General features: G+C 44.1%; 1 protein-coding gene across 1 annotated transcript in view; it reads left to right on the forward strand.

Moving 5' to 3' along the window:
• Positions 1–27,242, forward strand: part of BRINP1 (BMP/retinoic acid inducible neural specific 1) — an 86,535-nt gene that overhangs the window by 15,294 nt on the left and 43,999 nt on the right. Inside the window, exon 2 of the mRNA XM_061352927.1 lies at positions 11,673–11,940. Within this exon, the coding sequence (XP_061208911.1) occupies positions 11,723–11,940 (218 nt within the window). The 5' untranslated portion in view covers positions 11,673–11,722. The remainder of the gene's footprint in view (positions 1–11,672; positions 11,941–27,242) is intronic.

A 27,242-nucleotide genomic window follows, 5' to 3' on the forward strand; every position in this document is an offset into this window, starting at 1 on the left:
ATGACAAGGAATAAATTCAACTTTCAAGTAAATAATCCACAGTTTTCAAAACATATTATCCTCAAATATCTTCTGCCTTCAACTTGTTCCATTGTTGCTTAACACAGAAACAAATTGAGGCACTTTGCTCCTTTCCCACCCCAGAGATGAGGCCACGTGTACAGAAACATCGCCTGGGACAGAGCCATTTGTGCGGCGGGAAGGTGGAAATACCGGCTTTTAATGGAAGTCTTAGGCTCCAGCACTACTCACTGTTAGCACAAAGCTGTAATCTGTAGTGACAGCCCAGCTGGAGCAAGAGTAGATAACCAGGCACATCTGCATGCAGAGGTGCATGTTGAAGCAGCTGCGTGGGGGGAATTCACATTCTAAACTGCAGTGTCTGGTGGTGGAGGCGTATCCCTCTAAGAGGAAAAGCAGACAGAAAAGCTCCCTGCTACTTCAAATAAACCTCCAAAGACTGGGAATGCTTCTTCTTTCTATTCCCATTGCATAAACCGCTGTGCTCACCCCTGCATAGGTGGTTGGCACAATGGTGGTTGGCACTAAACCCTCTTTCCAAGGGGAGGTGGCAGACTTGCCATGGAAAGGAACACCCTTTGCTCCTTATTTAAACTTGGTTTTAGCCTTATGAAAGAGAGGAGAAGGGAAAAGTGGTCATGCATAGCCATGCACTGTCTCTTGCTCCATGCACAACCTTAGATCAGGGCCCTGCTTTTGTGTATGCTGTTCTCTGTATGTACTTTTGGAGCAGAGTCTGTCACGTTCAGCCCTGCAAAGAGGCACCAGCAGCACGCAGCATGCAGACCTCAGCACTGAGACCTGCTGCCCTCCATCTCTTATTGAACTGCAGTGAATGCACAGGAGCCGTTGGGGACATTTTCATCCATGAAATGAAGAATCAATAGAGTTGCCTCATTACAGGCTCCACACCACTGTTTTCTCCTTCCTCCCCTTTGCCACTTGCCTTGCCCTGCTTTTCAATCCACTTTTACCACAGACTCGATGGTGTGAGTTCATGGGTAGCAATTCGTCTCTGCTATGCAGAGGAGCACAAATCTGGTTTAAAAGAAGAAAAGGAAAATCAGGTAGACTTCTTTTAACCAGCAGAAAAGTTGGTTTTCTGATTTGAGGAGGGGAGGGAAGCTGTGCTATGCAGTCATTGAGCTGACGGAGCTGCTTGGGAAATGGACATGTTCTATCCTTGGGAAAAGTCTTGCCTTCTGATTTGTGGTCGTGCTTTTAAGCTCCAGTTTGGATGAGAACCGTGCTCCCACAAAGCTTTTATGGTCTGAAAATTCAAAAACAATGCTCACTTGAGACCGTCATTATCTTCTGTTTCTGTGGTGCTGAAGAACTAGAATGCTGTAGGAAATATTTAGCATTGTTTAGTGATAACACATAAATAAACAAATAGCAAATATTTTACACAAGATGCAGTATATTTGAAATATAGCAATACAATACAGAATATGTAAAAATGTCAAAACAAATTAATTGAAACAACATAAAAATGTGTTTCTCTCCTCAAAATGAAATATTCCAGTATGACTGAAATGGAGAGAATCAAAATGATTTGTTTTGACACCTTAGACTTCAAAAAGTTTGTCAGAATTGACACGTTCCTATGCAACGTTTCGATTGCAAGAGAGAGGCGTTTTCCTGCTAAGAACTGTTCTGTCACAATTGTGTGACCAGCTCTACTTGCAGTCTATCTAAACAGACAAACATCACAGCCAAGACTCAAACGCTCCAGGTGGTCAGAAAATGGATTTAGCACAGAGCAGAACAGACTCAAAGAAGGAAATAAAGAAAACTCACAGCTAGAGATGGTCTTAAACTTGGATACCAAGCTGCTTTCATGTTTGAGATCCTCAGACCTGCGTGGTTTCAGACTTTAATCCTAGCAACGACTGAGTTCCTTCAGTGTTTTAACAAATCTGTGCTGCAGGATGGAAGATGCTATTTGTGATGGTGGAATGCCAGTGCAGATCCTTAGTATCCTGTGGTATTTTTCAGTTATTGGCATTGGTTGGGGTCTAGCTAGTACCAGTCCCCTGTGTTTGACAGATTAATACTGATAAGTACAAGATGGCTTTATTTTCCACACGTCGCTCTGTCTCAGTGGAAATCCCAGACTTAGGACCTAGGGAATGGGCTGAAATGTAGTGTTTTGGGCAGGCTGGCTCTGGGATTCAAGGCTGGTGAAAACCCCTTTGGCTTGGAGTTCTCCCACCTTCATGATACACAGATTTTAAATCTTCTCATTATATAAATGCTTTTCAGGTTAATTTGAGCTTCTAATTTAATATACTATTCCAAATTAAGAGTTAATATGCTATTTGATTATATTTTTGCGATGAGATCCAACCCAAGGCTCATTGACTTCAATAGACCTTCCAACAGAACCTGCGGCTACAGAGCCTGCCTAAATGTGTGCTTAGAGAGGGAGACCCACGCTCAAGATTCCTGGCTTCTGCTTCAGAAGCTGCAGATAAAATGGTGTTATTACACCTTCTGGCTCACACATCTAGCCTGAATTAAAGTGCCTGTGCGTTAATGTGTGTGTAGCTTCCACTATATTGGAAGGCAGGGTGATAGAGAGACCTGAGCCCATGTGTTTTCAGTCTCAGACCAGTGTCCTGTGCACTAAAGGAATCTGTCCTAAATATTTAAGAGATCCCCATAACACATCTCTAAGTCACTGGGCAGTATCTATTAGGTAGTTACAGGTATATAAAGCCCATGGCAGTACCCAGTTATCTTCAGCCTGCAGAAGTCTGAGACCTTATGAGGACTCACCTTGTCTCTTGAGTATCTTGGCAGGGCTATTGGGCAAGGGTCTAAAGCTACAGGAGCCTGTATGTCTAAACGCACAGCAAAGTTCTTATGGCCATAGCAAAGTCTTCATTCTCTCAATGTGGTAAGAGAGGTGGATGTGCCCAGGGGCAGAATTTGCAGTCATCAACAACTTGGGGTCTTTCTTCTTTCCCCTCTTCAACTGCTTCTGGTTCCCTTGGCTTCATCCAGTGTGAATGGTGGCAGAACCTGGTGCTCATAGGAAGAGCTCAGTTAAATGATGCTTTTCATCTTGGCAGGCAGGGCTGTCATTATCCAAGCAGCAGGAGCTGTACCAGCAGAAGCAATAGCCTGTGGATTTTAACCTATTCTGCTCCTCCAATAAGAGCTGAGGATCACAAAAGCCCCAGGTTAAGAGCTAAACTCCTTTCTGAGGGATAAGAAAACCAGGAAGGTGAATCATTTGTAAGGATTGTTAGGTAACCTCAGCTTCCTAACACACCAAACCCAACATCATTACCTTGCCTATGGAGTGAGATTACTCTGTGTGGCAGTGGTGGTGAAGTCCCTGCCCAAGAACGAATTTCAGAACAACAGTATTGTTGCAAAGAATGTTAGGTGTGGGATAACAGTTGACCTTTAGGATCAGATGTTCCATTATTGCTCTTCAGGGCAGTTTTGACATCGATTACTGTTTTTCCTTCAAGCTTTCTGCTTGCAGGTCCTAATTGTTGCAATGAAAGGTATTAGAAAGGCAAGTTTGTGACAGAGAACAGAACAGGCATGAAAGCAAAAAACAGGGTTTCTGGACTCTGATGCAGACCTCTTTGAACTTAGTTTTCAGATTAATCTCTCAAGTCAACAGTAGTGAATAGTCTGATTTTTGTTCAGTTTATTTGGTATAGTTCACAGGTATTTCTTTTTCTTTTTTTTTTTCCAAAATGCAAGAAGAGCACTAAATGAATTTGGACATTGCAGAAAGCATAAATTACAAAACAAATTTTGGCTCAGTCAAAACACGCTGTTTAAGAAAACACTTCATTTTGATTTTGAATGCATAGTACTCAACATGTAATGAAAAACAAAACACAATCTTGAACCGATCCTTTCCAAATGGAACACTCAACACATTCTGTTCCAAAGAAAAGCTGACTTTATCAAAATGCTTCTTTTTCCCCCCTTTAAAGCAACAAATTTCTACCAAGTGTTCTGCCTCTGATGAATTGGCATTTTTTGACATAAAATGAGCAGTCCAAAAAAATCCTAAGCAGCTCCATGGCAAGTCTTAGCTAATTCAGGAATAGTAGCGTGAAGGTGCGTAGGAAGGGTACTGCAAGGAGATGTCGCATTGAGCTGAGACTTAAGAGATTCAGGTTGAATTCCTGAAGCAGTTCGAAAATGATCTGGGACAAGCCATTAATCAAGCCTGTGTCTCAATTCCCATTCTGCAGAATGGGAAAAAACAGCATTTCCCAATCTCCTAGAGCTACTGCAAGGATAAAAACCTATTAACACTTATGAGATTACAGGACTTTGATACGAGGTGTATAAATACTGAGGAAGACAGAGGACAGAGCTGCATTTTTGGTGTAATTTAAAATGAAATTATGGAGAAGTGGCTTAGCTTGGACAATAATTTAATAATAGTAGGAATAATTTCAAGTTCAGGGCAGTGTTTAATAGAAATCACTGCTCACCACCCACCATATTTTTTTTTAATAAGCAGCTCAGAAAAGTGCAATTTATCATTATTATTACCATCTATATTCATTCTATCTCTGCCACTTCACAAATGAGAGGAGTTCCTCACAAACATCTCCAAAGCTAGCTCATTATCCAGCCTCCCTATTTAGAACTCTCATTTCTGACAATAGCTATCACAATCTTGCCAACAGTAGGGCTGCTGGTGTGCTGACACCACTGCTCCAAGCCCGCTGAGCAGCATTATCTCACTGCTCCCTTGTGCTCCCCCATCTGTCCCTGGCCATCTGGTGTCCTTGGTCTTTGGATTAGACTGTAAGCTTTTGGGGGCATAGACCACCTTTCTGGTGTCTGTTTGTGCAGCACCTAGCATGATACCTGTTCCAGTCTCAGATTCAGCAGGGCTGTCTTCAGAATGTGATACTTCAGCATGTAAATCAGTGTGTACATGCAGAAGTTCCTTTTAATTTAGTTCCCAGTTCTACTGAGCACTGTTAGATGGATCCTCTTTCTAAGTAGATCCATTAACCTAGTGCCTATGGATCCTGGATTTCAGAGCTGTGGCTTTGGCACCTTGGCTACTAGATTTATGATGAGGACTACCTGATGTTGTACTTGATGGACGTTACATGCCTGCTGCAGTTCTTTGGTTTCAAAGAGCCTCTCATCCTCATCAAAACTGAACCAGTAGTTTATATTAGCTGAAGTGTGGGGACAAATGAGCTGAAACCAGGTATTTAGTTGTTACCAGTGTGATTCTCACCTCGCTAGAGGCAGGGAATAAGTCAAGTTTCTGTGCAAAACCTGCTTCCTCTAGGCTGCTGGTTGAACTGCATTAATAACAAAGGATTTGTAGGATGTTTTTGGTTCACTGAATATTCTGACAAGTTGTGAGCACAGTGTTGACAAACTGAAAGGAAAAAAAGCCTTTTCTCCTCTAAATCACTTGGGGTCAAAGGAACTATTTTCATCACTGTTCTCCCTCAAGAAGCTGAAAAGATAAATCCAAAGGAGAAAGGGGAAGAAAAGTCTGATAGTTTTAAATGGAGATTTGGAAATGTTTCCCCTTGGTGCTCTCACAGCCAAAACACTGACATCTCCCAGTCATTATATTTTTCAGCATGAACAATCTGGCAAAAGTTAAGTGAATCCAGGGGTTGTGTTGGTATTTTTGGAGAGGTATTTTGTATCCTTTCTGCTTGCTTTTCCTCATGTAGAAATGTTTCAGCTGATGAATATCCCTCAGGTCTAACCACTCAGTCATATTTTAAAGTGGAAATGTAGGCACTGGTCAGTGCAGAATAGCCAAGGTTTGGGGAGGGATTCACCCATCACTGCCTCAAATGGAGAAATCACACTTCCATAAAATAACAGCTTTATAATCATTCAGGATTTTACAATGTTGCTTGCCAGAGACATCCAGAATGTCAGAACCACTGCTGACTTGCACCTCCATCTCTGACTCTAGTCAGTTATCAGCACCTGCAGTTTGATCTATAGAGATATGTAGATCAGAAGCAGCCAAATTCTTTTTTCCCAGAGCTCAGGTTTATCCACAGAAGTTCTTATGACCTAACAAACCTGGACAGATTTGTTTCCTGATCCTTCTCCATCCCTGTTCCCTGTTTTCCCCTGGCCCTGACATAGAAAAGATGTCCTCAGCTTGATTGGATCGCTGACCAGTGTTTCCAAAAGACAGTTAAAGCAGCTTCATGGGCAGTATCTGCCTCCTAGCACTTTCATGAGCCATCTCTGAATTAGGGGCAGGACATAAATATTGTTGCTTCAGTTGCACTCAGTGACCTAACATGAGTTAAATCCTAAAGGTGTAGGGCAGTAGTTACCTGTCTAGCAGGAATGTGAATGTACAGTTAACTTAAAGAAGGAGTAGTTGAATAAAATCTAGAAGGGCATCTCCCAGACTTAAAATTAAGGATACACTTAAGCTGTTTGCTGAAATGAGGTCAGACGATTGTCACTTTGCAGGGTCGAGCTCTAAACTAACATAAGCTGTTTCATCTCTCCCTTGACACTTCAGTCTTTTACTAATTTATCAGCATCCTAAAGCAGTGTGTGAAGTTGCTGCAGAACAGAAGTGTTTCAGATACAAATAGCGATTGTTAGCCTCTTCCCTCTGGTAAATGGCAGCAGGCAGAAACCTCTCTCAACCTGCCAAGAAACAAATGTGGGACACAAGAAAGAATTATTGGTGCATGAAGCTTAAAGAGATAGGGGACTTATTTCTTTACTGCAAATAATGTGTTCAGTAATTACTCTTTCCTGAGTCTGCATTTCTGATGGAAAGAGTTTACAACACAAGGAGGAGAAAACAGAAGGGATATGTACAAAATCAACTTGAGTCTAATAGAAGGGATGAATGAAAGGTACAGAGGTTAGAAGAAAGGTAGAAAATCCCAGAAGGCAGAGAAGTAGTGGAGTATTCACAGCAAGTGATGGAGAGTCAAAGCTCTTGCGTTTTGCCTTTCCTGTTTGTAGCAGTGATTTGGGGCTGCACAACCTCCCTTGTATGAAACAGACCTTGCAGTATCATTCTGTGCAAAATCTATCATTCTGAGCTATCCCACTGTATAAAAATTGCCTTTTAAGTGGCTAAGTAGACACCCAGCTCTATTCCTTTCTTCTTGTTTCAAGAAACAATGGGAGTAACAGCACTTGCCTGCCTTACTAGAGTGCTGAGAGCTTTAATTAATGTCTCTAATTCAATTTGAACTCCTTGGATAAAAGGCACTGCCTTGTGACAGAAAAGGTATTGCCTAAAATAGAATATAATTAACACAGAGATATCAATCACCGTGAAATTAAGTGTACATTCAAATACAACTTGCACTTTACAGAAAGTACTTGCCTATTTTTCCTCCAAGAATCCTGAAGACTCACAAGACAAGGAACATTTAATGTTCCAGGCTGGATTTGTATTAGAATAAGGCCATCTTAAACCACCCAACAAAATAAAAAGGGTTGTAATGGAAACCCCTATTTGCACTGATGGATGTGCCTTCATGATGGATGATGCTGGAAACTGACTGTAACGTGAGTCAGAATCAGCACATCTAACATTTTCTTCTCCCAGTTTTTATTTACTGTGAACGGCAGCCTATGTCTTAGCTCACCCACTGATCATGTTTATTAACAGATGTGCTAATTGCATGGTCATATTTGCTGACATGAACCAGAAGGACCCAGATAACTGCATTGCTCTGTAGCACTCCAGAGTGGAAATGGCCTTTGTAGCTTGTAGTTTTGTTAACTGCTGTATTATAAACCTTGCTGTCACCTCAAGAGGGTTTTCATTCATTGCTCATAGGGCAGGAACACCTAGTGAGCTGTGGGGTAGCAGGACTGCCTTTTGTTAGGTGCTATAACCAGATGATGGCTTCTCCTACAAGTTCATGGTCCAAGTAGTCAAATGCTATTGTGTTTCTGTGCTGGAAAGCAAGGCAAAAAAGCATGTAAGTGCATTGCCCAAGATCACAGAAGGTTCAGAGCTGAGCAGAAACCTAGGTTCCTGGATCAAAACCCAGTGTCTGGCTCTCCCGAGCCTCCCCTTTTAATGCAGAGGTGGCTTCTGTGCCATATTTGGCTTTTACTTAGTCTTGGCTCTCCTACCCAAGCTGTATATACTTGGAGCCATCACATCCTTGCCCCTTTTTCCCCATCCTCTTTGTAAAATCCCCAGAACGCAGTGCACATCAGCGAAGCCCCATAAAGACACCTAACAAATTAATTTCAGATTCAGTCTTGTTAGGCGTTAGATTGAATGCACCTCATATAATATTGCCTTAGATGCAAAATAATCCCGCTTTAGTAAGCTTTATAGCTTCCATGGGGACCAGCCCCATGGTGTGCATTAATCTTTAATGTGAAACAACATCTCTACAGCAGCTACAGGGGGGAAAAAGATACTACTAAAAAATTAAAGTTGATGGTGTGATAGTTGTCTAGACCCAATTGTGCTCTACCATCCTTCATTGCCTCAGGCACCATTCCCTGCTCTCAGCACTGATCCAGCTTCCAGACTGGAGATATGTCCTTTTCTGCTAGCAATCTGAAGGCATGTTCTCCCCATGTCTTAACCTGTGGTTAAGAGCTATCACAACTCATATCATCCTGACACTAACTTCAACCTAAAAGGAGAGGAAGGGGGAATGAAGAGGTGTGGGTGGGGAATTAGTGAGTATCTCCTCTCTTTTATAAATTGATATTTCCTCAGTGTGTGATGCTCTCATGTGGAGGACACATTGGGACTTCTCTGAAACACATTTTATTTGGTTCTTCTTATAGTTTAGTTCATACTTGCACTGTCTGGGAACTGGAGGGGAGTTACAACTCCACTTAGGTATGTGAAAGCTCCTCTCTTTGCAATAGAAATTCAATAGAAAGTGAAATGTTTAAAGCAAAACTGGTCCAGGCTGGCTGATGAAGGAAGTAGTTTTGGATGAGTTTAATGAACAGACAACCAAGCAAGTCTGGACAATGTGTACCGAACAACTGATAGCTATCAGAACAAATGAGTGTACCCATCTAATGGCAAATATGCTGAGTTTGCAGCTGCTTACTGTGATGGGACAGTGTTGCAGATCTGCAAAGAGCAGCAAGGCAGAGAAGTAGCCTGAGTGGAGAAGCAGGATGAATGGGTTTCTGAACTGGAATTTGGAAATCCTGAAGGTGGGATACAGCTGGGAGCATTTCCCAGTAATCACCTTGGGATCATGACCTGTGCAAGTGGAAGAAGAGATGTAATGTAGCTCACTTGGAATATACTTTACTCCTTTCAGTGTGGGAATAGAGCATATTCCTTTATCCCCAAACCCTGGGTTTGTAAGGTAAAGTAGAACGGGTCCTTTCTGAGAGGAGATGGGCTGAAGCACAGAGAGCTGCCACACTAACGGGTGCAGTAAGAGTTAGTGCTGAAGGCCACTATTAAACACATGCCTTCAGAGCAAGAGCAACCTCTTCAGTCAGGAGCTACAGGTACCATTAGTTTTAATAACAGTAATATTCTATTGGCATTTGGAAAGAAGTTCGAATGTGCCCAACAGAAAAAGCGAACATTCGTTGACTTTCCCATACTTAATGTTTTTCATTCCTTCATGGAATGCAACAGCTGAGTGTTGTTTTTAACCAGACCTACACAACTCGGCTTTGATAAGTGCTGCAGAGCACACTGCAGCTCCACAAACACATGCTGTGCACACGTGCAGACTCCCACACACGCACTCGGCACTTGTGCTCCCTGTCACACTCCCGGCACAGGAGACATGGATGCTCAGAGCTATGGGCTGCAGCTCTGCTGTGCTCCTGGGAATAGATCCTGATGCAGGAGACAGCCATGCCAGCAGATGGTGATGCTCTCTGGTCTATACTGTGCTGCTTACATCAGCCGAGGTCTCACATTCACATACAGTGCTGCAAGTGCACGTGGTACCTCTAGTACACCTTGGTTTGGCCTCTCCTACACTCTTAGCAAAACGTGTCATCTTTGGAACTTGCAGACTTTTAGTTTGAGTGCTTATGGTGGACTCAAATCCGGAATGGTTTCTGGGAATGTACAAATAAGCCTGACACTAAATTTCCTTGTAGCAGAGCTTTGCATAGCCTGATTTTTCCTGCTTCAAAGAGTAGCTGCAGTCCCTCTGCACTCTATTCTGCAGAAATAGGTGGGTATAACCTGTCCTGAGGACAGCTTTTAGCTAGGTTTTTGCTCCAAGTGTGGGGGATGCAGCCTCAAGATCTCTCTGCCTGCCCAGCTATGCCCACAGTTTTGGCACATCCTTCACCAGATTCAGTGAGGCTGCCAGGTGGACAGGACATGGGCAGGAGGAGGAACATGTCCTGTGTATGGAGATGACTTTTTCCGAGCAGCATCAGCCACAAGGAACACAACCCAGCAACCTGGGATGCTGCTGCAGCCACAGTTAGGAAGCAGAAAGTGAGGGTATCCATGTCAGGCGTGGGGTGTCAGCTAAGCAAGCTGCTCACCTTCCACCAATAGAGCACACAGCTTTGTTCAGAGAGGGGCATTGTGCCAACAGCATGACTGTGGAGGTGGATGATCTAATGGCTGAAACATTGCGAATAGGAGTCAGGAGATGAGGGCTCTCTTCCAGCTGTATCCATGGCTTGCTGCGTAACCTTTGGCAAGGCATCTCACCCCTCTGTTTCCCTTCCCACTCATCATATGTCTTGTCTATTTAGCTGTTAAACACATTGGGGAGAGGAGCTGGCTCACAGCAGGACTGGGCTCGGCCATGATTTGATGTGGGGATGCAGTGGAACAGCCACTCTCCCATCATATGAATGACAAGGTGTCCTGCACCAGGCACTGTGAAGCATGCTCTTAAGCTCCCTAGTGAATCTGCACCGAATATGTATGTTCGCTGTGTCGCCATGCAGAGCCTTGATCTTGCAAAGAGCCTGGAGGTCCTCCTGTAATCAAAATAACAACAGACCCTGTTCCCCCTCTACCAGACACACACCTCCCAAACACACAGGCAGGAAAGCAGGTTGAGGTGATTTTGCTCCTTCGGAGTTTGGCAGGATTTCACAGTTGTGCGTGCGTCTGTGTGTCCGAATGTGCTCCTCACTGGAGCCTGGGTAATTATTTTGTTTTATTTCCCTTTTTGGCAACACTTTGAAGTAAGAGCTGGGCTTTCACAGATTGCTCAGGTTGCACAGAGTATGGATTACAGATCATCAGACAGACATGAAAGCAGAAGACAGGTTTCTCTGGCATGGCATTAAAGGGACAGGAAAGGGGTAACTGTAGCCTAGGGCGGAGCCACCTTCTGTGCTCAGCTTCACTTGCCTCTGTGACACTGCGGAGAACTTCACGAGGGAAGTGATGGAAAAGCTGGGGTGAGGATGTCTCAAGTCAGGACCTGGTTATTTCAAAGGTGATATATGCTCAGGAGGTTACAGACACCACTTAGGTACATGAATAAAATACTGCCAAATACCCTAAGCTGCGACACAGACAGAGGGAAGTCTTTTAAAACTTGATTTTTCATGTCTGTTTTCACCCTGAGAGACAGCAGTCGAAGGATCAAAGCAATTCCCATTTTAAACTCTCTCTTTCTCTCCTCCTCCCTCTCTTCCCCTCCGTTTCTCTCTCTCTCTCTTTCCTTCCTCCTCTTCCTTCTGTTTTTCAACAGGACTCCACAGAATGGAGCAAGAATGAGAGGAAAAAGGCAGACAGAAAAGCATGAACTGGAGGCTTGTTGAGTTCCTCTACCTCCTGTTTATATGGGACCATATACTAGTACAGCCCTCCCACCAGGACCCAGCTGCTACCAACCAACATGTCTCCAAGGAGTTTGATTGGCTTATTTCAGACAGGGGGCCTTTCCACCACTCACGGAGCTACTTATCCTTTGTGGAAAGACATCGTCAAGGATTTACAACCAGATATAAAATATACAGGTACGTTGGTTTCCTACAGCATCTGGAGCTTGGATAACTTGTTAGGTGGTGGGAACTCAGTCAGTTCCCATGGCCTCAAGGCTTGTAGTCAGTCAATTTGAGACACATCATTGTCCCTGTTTCATCTGGAAGCGCTTCTTTTGTGCTTCATGGTCCTCAGCTGGCAATGAAAATTGCTTCAAAGACTCAGCTGTAATGCTCTGACAGGGAGATGAAGGTAGTACCGTGACAAAAAGGGACCAAGGGTGTGGGTGTACTTCATTTGTGGCAACAGATAAGTTCATAGCCAGGATCACAAGCAGGTTTGTCAGACCAGTGTACCAATGGGCAGACCCCAAGCCTCTGTAGTCATACATGTGAACTGCCAACAGCTGAAGGTTCCCATGGGTGAGAACAGACATAAAGATATCAAGACACACATCAGTATGGCAGTTCTCACACTGTTTGAAAATGATGAGCTTTAGCTGCGTACTGCCTACCACAGACCTTTGCAGATTATCTCCATGTAGGAGCTGGACTTGCCCCAGGACTGTGATCTTGGTTTAAGAGACTTACAACTAAAAAACTCCAGAGAATAGGCAGAATCTGGATTTTCCTGTGCCTTCTAGGTTTTGAAGCTTTTGTTGTTGCTTGTTTCCAGCTCTTCTTGCCCACTGTGATATCCAGAAACACGCTTTTCATGTCTCATTTTAACATGAAAAGCTGGGGTGCTCATATGAGCCTCCTATTAACACAGCAAGTGCTTTGCAGTGAAGGGGAATAAGCCAGAAAATGTCATGAGATTTGTGTTAAAACCTAAAGAGACTGCAAAACCCTCATAGACATGTGCACATTTACATAATTATATAGTCCTGGTGTGTTTCAGAAAGACACTTGCAAACACAACTGTTGCAAACTAGTAGGTAGGAAAGCACTAGTGAATAGCCTACTGGCAACGTGCATGCAGACACACATAGGTGATGACTGGGGGAAGCAGGGAAACCACGTGTGTTTAGGCTGTGTTCCCCATGGGCAGAGAGCCAAAAACACTTGTAGAATAAGAGTGATGTGCAAGACATCATCTACATGTGGGGAATTAAAATGAGTTGTGCCTGTCCTGTGGCCTCCAGGGAGTGCAGCATCCCCTCCCTTCGCACCAGCCCACAGAGCAAAGGCAGGTAAACATGGGTTGAAGATGCTGTTCTGGCTTGTCCTCTTCATTCAAAACAGCTCAGGGGGGAAGACAGCCCTAGACCTAGATATCATGGTGCCATGCATCCACTAAGGGTGTCTCACTGTCTTTGCTTGCACAGAGGAGCAGAGAAAACATGCCTTTTTCAGACAGACTTTCTTCCTATGTGTGGATATCCCCAGCTCTCCCCCTGCCCTCCCTGACAATAAACAGTGTGATAGAGGCTGCAAATCTCTGCCCCACACAATGCTCCTGGTAGAGGCTCTGCCCTTTGCTAAAAAGCTATGCAGCCCTGAATGCCACCTCACCAGTCCACAGGGGCTGTAGTGGGAGAGAAACGCATGCAATGTATGTGTTCAGACACATCTATGAACTGTCACTGTAGGTCAGGCCAGAGATCCATCAAGCCTGGGATTCTGTCTCCAAGAATCATAGAAAAATGGGTCTGGAAGGACCTTGAGAGGTCATTTAATCCATGTCTCTTCCCCAAGGCAGACTCAGACATACCTGTGTCACATCTGGCAGAGGTTTGTGGGCAACCTGAAAGGTTTCCCATGATGGAGAATTCACACCCAGAGCAGGCAGCCTGCACCACGGCTTTGCTGGCCCCACTTTTATAAAGGAACCAAATGATGTTTGTACATGAAGCCTGTGATTTCTAGTTGTATCTGCTGTGTGGTGAGGAGCAAATTCCCCTTTAGTTTGTAGGAGGCTGGTAAGAATTTGAAGGCTTATCTTAGTTAAAGGTGACCTGAATATACCGGAAGCAGAAAGGGATCTCTTTCCCCATTTCTGCTGGATATTGACAAAGCATGGGGAGGAGATAATGTCCTCCTTCTTCCAACATGGAAGAAAATGGGCAGCGTTCTACATGCATAGGAGATGCAGATGGTCACAGTGCTGGTACTCACAAAAGAAACTGGAGATGAGACAAAGTCCAATGGAAGTAGTTAGGAAAAGAGTTTAGAGACACAGGGGAAGACTGCAAGGGAACCTTGGGCATCTAATGGCCAAATATCATGCACTAAACTGAGGGAGGGAGCTGAGGTCTTGGAGAATCCAGCCGCGTGTGTCATGGTTTGAGCTGATGGGTGCTGAGCGCTTTGGAAACACTCTCTGGGTCTATCTTCTGCTCCCACTGCAGTCAGCTGAGGAGGAGGGTAGGGTCTCATGTGCTTCAGCAGATGGAGCCAGAAAGTAGGAGGCTGCCCAGATGATGGAGGGTTGTTTGTTTCTAATACCCTACCCTGTCCCATGGAGTTTTTGAGGGAGCATTAAAATCAGTCTGCTTATGGTGAATTTAGTGGAGCCACAGCCAGTTCCAGCAGTGGAGAGCTGGACTCAGAGCACACACACCCCCTCCAGAACATATCATTTTACTGAAACCCACAGGGGTAAAATCTCATTTTGTGGGATCCTTAAATTGACTTGGAGAAGCTGTAAAGCTGTGGGGATTTTGTCAACTCTTTAATTCCAACACAGAAGCTTCTTTCCTACCAAATGATGTCTCTCAATTGCTCTTTGCACTAGACTAGCCCAAGGGAGGCACATATTCTACATTAAGGATATTGCTCCTTTCCTTAGAAAAGCAGCAGATACGACACATGGGAATTTTCTGTGTACTCTTCTCTTTCAATGTTCCTTTTCTCCCACACTTTTTGGGGGGTGGCTGGTTTGTTCTTTGTCCTTTGGTCAGACAGTTCCTTGAGGCACTTATGATTTAGTTGAATAAGGTTTAACCTGACCACTGCTTTTCTAAGCAGCAGACCTCAAACCAGTCAGAGTGACCAAGGATTTGGAGTGGAAGTGAAATCAGGCGAGAGGACCTCACCCATTCCTAATTGAAACACTGTCATCTGTTTAGTGGTGATTTCCCCGGTGTCTTGCTGTGCAGGAGCATGGACACAACGCATTAGGGCCGTGTCATTTACACTGAGAACCCATAGAGATAAAGCCACTGTCACTGCTACACAGAACAGAAGGCAAACCACAGTATTTGCTCGTTTTTACAGGTGATGTTAGAAAGGAAGCAGCACCAAGCTAAACATGAAACCCTTAGAGCTAACGTCCAGAAGTCTGCCAACCACAAGCAAAGAGCCTATTTTAGTTAGCCAGGCAATTTTACATGCTGCATAAGCAGAACTGCTGTGGCATAGCAGAGCTGCCAATATCTTTTCATAGGATGCCTGAATCCAGATCTATCCAAAGGCTTGTTCCCTTCTTCTGTGTATTCATTTTAGCATATTTTAGGTTCCTTCTTCACAAAACTTGGACCACTGATTTTTCCGGTACCCTCAGTCAAGGTCTGCATCTTGCATGTGATATTATGAAGCAAGTAAAGGGGGAGATGTTTCATATATTAAATCATGAACAGTAGGGGCAGATACAATCGCATTAAGGAAGCACATTAATCAGCATCAATTCATACTAATAAGGCTGGTTTAGGGGGCCTCTGGCAGGAAAATGCTGCTTTGATCATTATCTGTGCACTCTGATGCTAATGCAGATAGGATGGCAGATGCTGAGAGTGGTTTGTGGGGTGTCTGAATATTCATTATCACTATCCTGGTTGTTCCTAGTCATGGGAGCCTTGGGTAGTAAGTACTGTGTGAAGGCTGGAAAACAGATGAAGCTCAGCTTGGCTTTGGGACTAGGGCACTGCTCAGCCTAGAAACATTCCTGTTACCACAAGACAGTAGTTAACATCTTCAGTCCACTTCTTTGAAGTATACTGTCACGTTGTCATTTCTTCTTTTCCCAGAAACTGATTATTTAGCTATAAGGCAAAGCAAAAGCAACAATAAACTGAGCACTTGAATACACTCTGCAGCTAGACAGGCAGAAGCACTGACACAGAGGCATTTTGCTAATGATGCTGCTCAGTTTAAGTAAGTTCTAGAAAAACAAATTATTCCTAGAAAAAAAATGAGCCTTTTGTTGTTCAGTGTCAGAGGTAAGACTCAGGAGGCAGAGAAGGAAGTGGTGAGATGGTCTCATCCAGCTGAGCAGACAGGCTTATGGTTACACTGTCAGGGTCTGTATTATATCTATATAGATTATGTATATCTATAATCTGTATTATTGCCCCAGGCTGAGGTGTGGCTATGGGTAAACTCACTTCTCTATGCCTTGGTTCCCTCCCCACCCCCTGAGAATGAGAGATGACAGTGCTTGTCTGCTCTGCATTGCTGGGCAGACTTAATTAAATGTTGCAAGAAGTTTGGACATAAGGGACGACAGCAATATAAAATGGATGTTTGCACAGGGCTGGAAGGGGAATGAGCAAGAAAAAAGGTGGATTTTCTATGTGTGGGAGTTTAATTCCATTTTCTGCAATGCAAGTTGGAACCAGGAAATCTGGCTCTCTGTGTAGGTTAGCAGGGAGACCCTGGAGTATGAAGAGGAGATCTGCTCACCTTGCACTTCTCCTGCAGCAGGATCATTTAGAGGCTGCCTAATTCCATGAAACCTGCAAATACACTCTGCCAAGTCTGGATAAAATGAATTAGCAGATTCCAAATGCAGTAAAGGATGTGACAACAAACCAGTCAGGCCTGTCCCATCCCTCCGCTTGCAGAGTGACAGGATAGAACTGATTGCTTACGTACACTCGTTACAGTAAGGTCCCTGAATATATAAAATGGAAATACAGCTCCTGAGACAGGAAAGGTTGTGAGTATGTGAGTAACTGGATGCACAAGATAGCTATAAATAGGTTGGAATGATGCCTAGGAAAAAAAAGCTGATTTCCTCCCCTTAAAGGGTTGTTTCATCAGGAGGGTGGTGCAGGTCTAAGGCAGGTCAGTGGAGAGGTGAGGGGTGCCTCTACCCATGGTGGTTTTCAAGGCTTGGATGGACGAAAGCCACAGTTCTGTCCACTCAAGGGCTGGTGATTGTCCTGCTTCAAGCAGAAGCTGGATTAAAGACCCTTATGGTCTCATGTAACCAACACTTCTGTGATTTCCCTGTTTCTCCAATTCAAAGTGGACACTAAACTGTGTGCTCATAAAGGGATTGGTACTGCTGAGTGCATTCAGCCACACTAGAGGGTTTTATTTAGTCCTAGAAAACCCACAAATCGTGATCTCTAAAAGTGTCATTCCCCTAGCAAAGAGGAAGAGAAGGATCATAAAGTGAGTATCTTTGCCGTGCACGTAACATGGGTTACAAATGACTTAGAAATACATGTGCTGTTCTGCTGCTTCAGTTTTCCCTGAGAGGAAAAATAAATTATATTAAAAAAAAAAGGAAAATCTGGTCTCACAAAACTTTCTAAGTTTTATGGCACCACAAGTTAAAAACAATGAACCAGATTCTCTGTGACATAAAGGGAAATTCGCCAATTTATTGGCTGGAGAATCTGGGATAGCATATACAGCATTGCCAGGGGCTTACACAGCTCCAGGGGTTAGAAGGCTGCTTGCCCTCACTCGCTGGGGGAATGATGAGCTGTTATTATTTGGAAGCAAAAGCCAAATCTGGCTCCTACATCCAGGCACAGGACTTGGACAATGTGGTGAGTGAATGTAACGTTTCTATGGCTGGTGTTAGCAGCTTCTATTACAGATGTTTTGCCTTTCCTGATCAGAACTTCCAGGCAGGTTGCATGTAAACCTCTGATTTACACAGCTGAGGAACTGATCTGGCAGAAAACTATGTTGGGGCTGTTCAGCCTGGAGAAGAGAAGCTGTGTAGAGACCTCTGAGCAGCTTCCAGTATCTGAGTGGAGCTACAAGGATGCTGGAAAGGGACTCTTCATCAGGGACTGTAGTGATAGGACAAGGGGTGATGGGTTCAAACTGAAACAGAGGAAGTTCAGGTTGGATATAAGGAAGAAGTTCTTTACTGTGAGGGTGGTGAGACACTGAAACAGGTTGTCAAAAGAAGTGGCAAATGCTCTACCCTTGGCAATGTTTAGATCAGGTTGTTTGGAGTCTTGGATGGCATGGTTTAGTGTGAGATGTCCCTGCCCATGGCAGGGAGCTGGAACTGGATGAGCTTAAGGTCCTTTCCAACCCTAACCTTTCTATGATTCTATGACTGTGGGGTGTAAGCAGGAAGGGGACTGGTGAGACTGCTGTTTTCAGCAGCAATGTGGATTAAAGTAGTATTAAAGTGGTTGTGAAATTACACGCTGGCAGGGACAAGATCTAGTAGAGCTGTTTCCACTGGTTTTTTCAGCACATCACTCCACTCCTCATTGACTGTTTCTGCTGTCTCTCTATTGCGTTGAATTTAATCTACTGGTCACTAGAGCTGTACAAATAATTGATTTTGTGGTTCACTGGTTGCATGGAAAGAAAGATAACATTAAAAATGGGTTGATTTGAAATGGATGTTTGTAAAATGGAAAAATCAAAACATTTCATTTTAGCCTCAGTGAGGAGTTTAAGCTTTCTTCCTTGTTTTCATTTTATTAAGCCAGTGAAAAACCTTTTATTGCAATTTTTAAGACATAAAATCTCATCTCAAAGCACAAAGTCAAGCAATGCCAGTTAAAACATGTCAGACGGGAGAGGTTTTGATTTTGAGTGTATTTTGTTTAGCTCTTTGCTCTTCAAGTTGCTCAATCAGTTTATGTTGAAATTTGCAAGTACTCTTTCTGTCCTTGAAATAGGGAAGGAGAAAATACAATAGGCTGGATGCCCTTATTGATCACTCTGAAACTCTTTGACTTCCCTTGGGTTTGGCTTTTAGCATCTTAGGATGAAGAAGAAGTAATACTTTCCCCAACGTTGCTGGGGAGGAGAGGCAGAGCCATGGTGAGTGGTAGGATTGAGCTTTGATGTGCTTGTTCAAACTGAAGCTGAATGCTGAGATCTGGGTGCCACTGGCTGAGACAAACCTTACAACACATGTGCAGTCATAGCTCTTCTCTCACACACATACCCAGGCAAGTTTTCAGTCCTGTTCCAGTTATTTGGATGCCTGAAGCATCCAAAAAGCACCGTGAAGGCTCTTCTCAAACAGCATTAAGGTGATGCTTTGCACTGGTACAAATTGATAGGCACCGTTAGGCTGTTTAATCTTTTCTTTGGCTTTTTTAGTCACGCTGGAGTTCTGCTGACAAGGTTTTCCTATTAGGTTTTTATGCTATCTGTTAAAGGGGACATCAGCTTTTATGTTTCACAGTCAGAGCAAGGCTTTTTTAGGAGAGGCAAAGCAGGAATTGAAGGACAGAGGGAACTGAGATGAAAGGAGGCTCTTGCCTCTCTGTGGAATGAGCAATGGAAAGCCGTACAGCATTGCATGGCAAGAAATAGGAAATCTCCATAGTTTACATTATGCATGTGAACAGGTGATGTACATTGGTTTGTAATCAGTAAATGCCTTGTAAATAAATGTGTGTAAACCCAAAATTTAAATCTATTTCCATAGCGCATGTAAACAATGAAGGCTTCCAGTGTTCTCCTCAATGGAAATGTTAATCTCAAAAATGACATTACTACAAGTTTATGCAACTTTACAAGAGAACCACAATTTACATTCCTGTCTCACCAGCTCTAACACGGCAGCTTGGCAAACACAGGCCCTTCAGTGATGGGTGTAAAACAGCCAGTTCCATCACCTTGCCTCTGCTTTAGCCACCACCTTCATTATTCTTGCACTTCAGGGACCAGTGTTATTACATTCCTTGCATAATGCATCTCCCTGCATAGGGGAAGCTTATAATGTATTTGCATAAGCAGAATAGTGGCAAGAGTAGGGGATGATGGGGAATGGCTGAGCTATACAGTGCTTTGTCCTGGGGCTGTTGGGCTGAGCAGACAAGGAGCTTGGCTTCATTGGGGCTGGAGGATTGACTGCATTTGGATTCAGATGGTGAGGGCTTGCAAACAGCACTGGAAGCTGCAGGACCTGACAGAGGCACACACCTCTCCTCCTCTTTGATATCCTTGAGAACAGAAGGCAAACGAAAGGATAAATGGCACCAGCCTTTGATATGCTCAGAGCTGCGACGATATGAGAACAGGACATCTGGCCAGGCTTTGGGGAAGGGCAGGCCCTCATCTCAACGTGGCAATGCAAGTAGAGAATAGTGCAGAAGCTGTAGGGAATGGTGCTGAAGCAATGCAGTTGATAAGTTCACGTTCTGACAGGGTGCTTGTGGTTAGGACTGGCTGGTTCCTCTAGAGAAAAGCATGCACATGAGCTGCATGCCTAGAAAGGCATCTCACTGCCTGGTTTCCCTGCCTGCTGACCCGGGCAAATTCTTAGCTGGGTTGGCTGAGGGTTAGTGCAGTTCTGCAGAGTTGCATGCTTCAGGACAAAAATCCCCTTTCTGAATCCAGGATGAAATGGCGTTAAATTGAAAGAGGGTACATCTCGATGAGACATCAGGAAGAAATTCTTCCCTGTGAGGGTGCTGAGGCGCTGGCACAGGGTGCCCAAGGAAGCTGTGGCTGTCCCATCCCTGGCAGTGTTCAAGGCCAGGCTGGACACAGGGGCTTGGAGCAAGCTGCTCTAGTGGAAGGTGTCCCTGCCCATGACAGGGGTTGGAACTGGATGAGCTTTAATATCCCTTCCAACCCAAACTATTCCATGATTTCACGATTCTATGATATATTTCAACCATGCTCCCAGAAGAGGCACAGGCAAATATTTTCAGTCACTGAACCTTTCCAAAGGGATCTACATCCTGCTGGGCTGCGAAGAAGCTGTCCACACAGTCCCCTCTGGGACTCGCGTGGTGGGGAATCTTTTCCCCTCTGCATAGCACAGGGAGGGCTCTGCCCGCATACCTCCCCAGGCTGCTCCCCATCATGCTGCAGCAGCAATGACTCTGCACGTTCAGCTCTGATTTCTTCAGCAGACTGTGGTCCAGTGGCTTGGGAGCATATTTTAAAGGCTAACAAGCCGAGGAGAAGCCTTCACTGGTTTTTTTAGCACATTATTAATTCTGCTTTCAAATCAGGCAGATGCTTATTTCAGCAGAGAAGCTGTTGCACACACACAAAAAAGTCATCCTATTAGATGCATGGGATAATTTTGTTCTGGCACCAGTAGCACTGGGAGATGGCATGACCCCCCCTATTACAGGGGGTTTTCTATTTCTGGATCCATCTAATGTTTCCCTTGGGTTCCAGAAAGTAGTTTTTTCCCCTTTCTTTTTTGCTGATTGCCACCCACCTGCCTCTGTAAATGGAACAAGATGTATCCCACTGGGGCAGTGGGAGCCATCCGGGCTGGTTTCCTGGGTTAAACTACTAACTGCAGGTACAGAACCCAAGGACACCTCTGAAAAGAAACCCAGGAATCAGCTTTGTCTGCAGCAGGCAGGGAGAAGGGTTTGGGTCAGCTCTTTGTGCCAGAATCTCCTCTCCAGGTGGTGTGAAATCAAATATGCCTGTGTGGAGCCAGCAGTTCCTCTGTGTGCTGCAGTGCACGTGTGCCTGGTGAAGGAGCTGACGCAGCACGTGGGCAGCTTGGTGCATTCTCAGCATCCCCTGTAGAGAGCCCTGGGCAGTTGGTACCTTCTGTGCTTCTGGAGAACAGGATGCAGGCACTATTTGGCCTGCTAGGTCTGAGCACTAGGGATGCTGTCACTGGTGACAAAGCCTGGCAGCTTGGGTGATCAGACCCCATTTCATATCCTCAGGCTTCCACACAGTGACCACAAAGTATTTACAAGGAAGCTGCAGTGAGGTTCCCTTCACCAAGGAGTCATGTTTGCTGGTTAAATACATCCCATCTGATGAGAAATGCTGGGAGGGAAGGGAGGAGATGGAAACGGGTGAGAGCTGCAGGTCACAGCAGTGTTTCCATTCATCTGTGCTGCAGGCAGGTGCTGCCTCCTCCTCCTCCCTCCCTGCCAGACTCCTTGCAGCTGCCTGGCTCTCAAACCACTCTGTTTCAACAGGACAGAGATTTCCCCCCATCCCCATACTCTGTGGCATGGGAAAGCCTCCAACGTGCTCCAGCGCCTGCCCTGAAAGGCGAAGCAAGCCTTGAGGTGTGACACCGGCAGCTGTGAGCAGGGCCAGGCTGGGGTGTAGCAGAGGGATGGGATTCTCTAACGTATCTGCTATGCTTCTAAATCAAAGTCCCACTGACAGCACAGAGCACTAAATGCCTGCCTGGGGCTCTGCTCCTACAGTCATGTGATGGCATCAGAATTTAAGCTTTAATTAAGAAACTAGTGCAGGGAGGGAGGAAAGAGTCTCTAGCCCTGATGGCTGCAAAAGAAAGCTTGGAAACATGACCCGAGTGCAACCAACATCTGCTTTAATGTGCAGACGGCTCCCAGCAGAGGGGTAAGCAGCCGGGAGAGAGAAGCAATTACATCGAATTCCCAATCAGGTCAGGCCTGCCTGTGCTTCTGCTTGCAATGAAAGAGCTTGCTTGGAGAAGGGAGAGTTTCCATTAAAGCTGTGCTGTGGCAGAATTACACCAGTTACACCAATTACACCATTACACTCTGGCTGTACATGGCTCTCATGCTGCCTTGTAGGGCTAACTTTTACACTAACATAGCCTCTGTTTGTGGACAGCCATCATCTAGAGGTAGCAAAAGCCAGCTCCTGACTCTGTGCTCCTGCAGGCTGAATTGGAACGATGGTAAGCAGCACTTTTTAAGCAGTGACATGAAATTGTCTGCTCTGGGATTATGGCAGGAGGTGTTTTTCCTCCTTAGTCCAAACTGAAGGGACTGTTAAGACCATGCAGCATTCTACCCTTCAACACTTGCTGGAAGAAACCCAATGCTGGGCTTTCATGTGCCCTCAGTTTCAATAGAGGGAGGGAGCAACCGGAACAACTAGACCCCAGTCAAGGAGAAGCCTCTGGGTACTCTCCATCTCTGAGATACATCTTTGGCATAATTCATTGGATAACTATGTTCTCAGCTAGCATACCAGATACTGCCTGATACTGCAGAAACCTCTCATTCCCATGAATGAGTACCATGAATAGCCTGTGAAAGAGCTGTTCTTCCGATAAATTATAGCTGGGATCTATCTATGGACTCTGACTGACTTAGTGGTAGATCTTGCAAGCATCTGGATGTTGAACCCCTCTTGCTAATGTGGCTGCTGATGTAGTTTCTGCCATAGAAGTGCCATTTTGTGAGCTGCAGACTAAGGTTTCATGAACTGGCAGTGACTAACAGGTCTACTGGAGCACAGATGTGGGTTTAGGGACTGATTTCAGTAAGAGACCATCACAGTGCACTCGGGGGATTGAGCTAGGGTGAAGGTGCAAACAACGACCAGTGAGGCACATTGCCCCCAAACAGTTACCTGGGGTTTGAAAAAGCAGCATTGTGTTGAGAAGACAAAGGTGTTTTCATTGTCTGTGCAGCCCTGACCAACCTCATTTTGCTTTTCCTTCCCTTCAAACTGGTTCTTTCCCTCCCAGCAAAGGAAAACCTGCCTAGTGAGTATTCAGCATTAAATATTTCAGTGTTAGCTTCCAGCTCTTGAGCCAAAACCTAGAAAGAACATTACTTTTTACCTCTCTCCAAATGTCTGAGGCTTCCCCTGGGGAGCACAGGCACACAGCCCGGGTAAGGCTAAGAAGAGAGCTTGGTGCACAAGGAGAACTGTGTGTTGCATGGATAGGGGCAAGCAGGAGAAAGAGGAATAAGAAAAGAAGGTTGTTAGCTTCATCTCTTGTTAAAACTAAATTGTCTCCACCAGACTAATATATTCTCGAATTTTGTCTGCCTTCTCTCTGTTTTCCTCCCTTTGCCCCCTATTCATGCACATACTGTGAAAGTCTCAGATTCCCTCCTCATTCCCATAGACTCCAGACTGTTTTTTGGGAGTATTTGATATCTGGGTTATACCAATGCAGCAGGTGAGTGCTGTCGAGTCGCAGGATGAACTGTATCTCAAGACTATTTAATGTCTCTTCAAAGCCCACACTTTTAGAGGCCTGTGATTATGTAAAGAGTCTCAACTCAATTTTTAAAGTAAGTTTACGGCCTTTATAATTGCAGAGGAACACTTGATAATGTGACTCCTACATACTCAGAAAGCAGAAGGCAAAAAAGGAAGAAGAAGGGGAAAAAAAAACCCCAAACCCTGAAGTTTATCAGATTTTAAAAGTCTCATGAATTTTAAAACCAATCTCTTAATTCTTTTTTGGAGCCTGACTCATGATTTTCAAACAGTTAGCAATATGGCTGTAGGGATTGCAAAGCTGGTTTGTTATCTTATTAGATAACTTACATAAAATATCCAAACCCATGGAGATTCTGAGATGGAGTATTGCACTTCAGTACACAGCTGGAGAGAATAGTGTCTTTTTCTTCTGTATAGATGCTGAGGATCTCCTCTTAATCCAGGTCTCTAGTCACTACTGCAGCATAAATATTTCCCCAAATTATATTAGTGCTAATCATATGAATGAGAATAGCCATAATATTGATCTTCATAATACTTAGGTTATTAAATTTGAGTTTGAAGGTAGTTTTGTGGGGCAATTCATAATAGTAAATCTCCTCAGCATGCATAAGCAGGGAAAGCAAGCCACAGAGCAATAGCATTGCAAACCCAGGGAGAAATATATTCTAGAGCCTTCCATCCTACCACAAGTCTGCACACTGAACAGGCATGTGAATAAGTTAGCAATATCAGAACTGAAGTTGTGCTACTAATTTGATAATCTCAGGTGAACTAATACATCTGAAAGGGGAGAAAAGCCTTTGGATGTTGAAACAACTTGTTCCAATATTTCTATGAGGTATATGAATACCCAGGGGCACTTTATTCCTGGAGTGTTTACACACACACAAACTCAGGGATGCTGGTGTTTTAAAATGAAGGAGGATTACCTTCCACATACATGTTTATTGAGGCTGTCCAGTTCAATTTAAGAATCATACGTACTGAAGAGGGAGGGAGGCAGCAGAGCTCACCCTACTCATAGCTGTTCACAGTCTCATAGGTGCCTCTGTGCAGGTAAGAGGTTTGAGATGCACACAGATATTAGGGTGGCTGAAGCTTCTTGCATGGCCTATGGTGGATTAGAAGAAATCTGAGCAGACTTTTCTGTGAAATAGCTCCATAATAGGTGACAGAAAAAGTCTCCCCAGCTCGTGTAGCATCTAACAGAGGAACTAAGAGTGTGGAACAGGCTAAATGCTGCTACATAATAAGCTTACAGCATATTTGCCAGCTATACTTGGACTTAATTTTCTCCTTCAGAAGAGTCATAAATAGGTTTATTGTTTTCACTCCTGGGGACTGAGATATTTGAAAGACAGTGCTTCACCTCCCTGCTTGAACACATCAGCTCCACTGGTGACCATCTCCTGTACAATTGTAGATGGGCATCTGAAGGTGAGGACTTTATATGCACTGCTGGTGTTGGATAGCTGGAATAGGAATACCTCAGCTCTGTCAGAGTCTTGCAAGTGTTTGTAGAACCAGGGTGGGATTTTTACTCATGGTAGTGGGGATTGTGCACCAAGAGGGGAGCAGATCTGGTCAAGTTCTACAAGGATGGAGGAAGGAGAATGACAAGATATCAAAGTCTTTGCATTTTAGGTGTAATAAAATCAGTTCAGTGAGGTAGAAGAATGTTTCCTCCAAAGTAAGGTTTTGTCAAACTCTGATTTTGTTAGTAACACTATGTTTCAGATGATGGATTGGATTCAACACAGTTTTGAAGTCGCAGCCTCTCTGGTCACTAGTGACTACAGTGAAAAAGAGAGATTCAAGAAATGAGCTGTTTTGACAGGAGTTTGTCTAATGAAAACACTACTAGTTGTTCCAGAGTCTTCCAGCATGGAGAAAAAACCATTCTGCAGCCCTGAAAAGAGCTGCAAAATGGAATAAGCACCCAGAAAACTCCAGTCACTACTGAAGACGGAGCTTGCCCAAATGTGAACGATTTAAGCTTTGTCTGGATACACAAAACTGAAGCCCTTACCAATTACAGATGAGCTATCATCAGGTGCCACAGGGACAGTGCAAAGGGGCTCAGTAGTAAAGGATTAGCCAGTGCACACAGAAGTATTGAGCAAGCCACTACTACCTCTTATTGTGCTTGTGACACTGAAAATTCCTTCTTTAGAAGAGAATATTCCATTTTTAAGAGCTCTCAATTTTTCATTTAAGAAAGGGACTTGGAGCAGCGTCCAATCTGTAATCAATCAGTCCGCCTTTACAGAAAAGCTCTGAGGAAGAGCTTCTGCTCTTTGGTCCTTTATCTTCTCTGGGGACTCACAGAAATTATATTTCTCAATGGGATTAAAAGGGAGGGAGAGGGAGAACTGAAGCCAGTGCAATGCTCAACTAAACCTTATGGACTGCAGTGCTGTATGCCGTAACTTGCCCTACCAAAACTGTCTCAAATCACACCGCTTCTGTCTCCAGTCAGATCAAGCAGATAAGCTTGGCCCACACTTAAAAAAGATATTTAAGCGTTTTGTGTAGGTACTTAACTACTTAAATGCCAAATTCCTGAAGATTTTAGTGGGCATTACAACATAGAATCATAGAACAGTTTGGGTTGGAAAGGACCTAAAAGATCATCTAGCTCCAAGCTTTTGGACAGGATTTCCCACAGCCCTAAATGAGGCCATCAGTAATATAACCCATGAATGTATTATCCCTGGTAATGAATCACTACAAATGCACAATGATAAAAGGAGGAATAACAGGCACAGCTCATCCAGGGATCTCCAAGCTGTTTGCAGCCATTACTTAAGAGTTCCTTATGATCACTAAGGAAAAGGCTGGGTTTTGTTTGTTTGTTTCAAATGAATACATTAATCATTAGTAAAATATTATGCACTTCATCAAATCTATTAATCACTTGCTATTTGTCAAATAACAGCTCAGTCATATATTATCAGAGCGAAACATTTATAATGTGTGTATATCTAGTCATCAGATGATTTATTCAGGCTTTTGTGGACTGAGTTAGTTACTGACCAGTTTAAAGCACTGCTCCCTCGGGATGCTGGGACGTGTTGGGTTGTGAGCTCTTGGACCATCTTTTTTGTCGTTCAGCATCTGACACCACAGAGTCCTGTGTCTGGGTTTCCTTTAGACACTACCTCAACGAACATAGCTAAAACTCTCTTTAGCCAATGTCAGGTCTATCTGAGGTAGGAAAATTCAACTAATTCAAGATTGAACTATGATCTGAGTTCTCCATGTTCTTGTAGGACCAGTGCCTA

Source organism: Neopsephotus bourkii, unplaced genomic scaffold, assembly GCF_033783945.1.
Source record: "Neopsephotus bourkii isolate Nb327-2 ecotype Australia unplaced genomic scaffold, CSIRO-AGI_Nbou_v1 NB_659, whole genome shotgun sequence".
Taxonomy (NCBI): Eukaryota; Metazoa; Chordata; class Aves; order Psittaciformes; family Psittacidae; genus Neopsephotus; species Neopsephotus bourkii.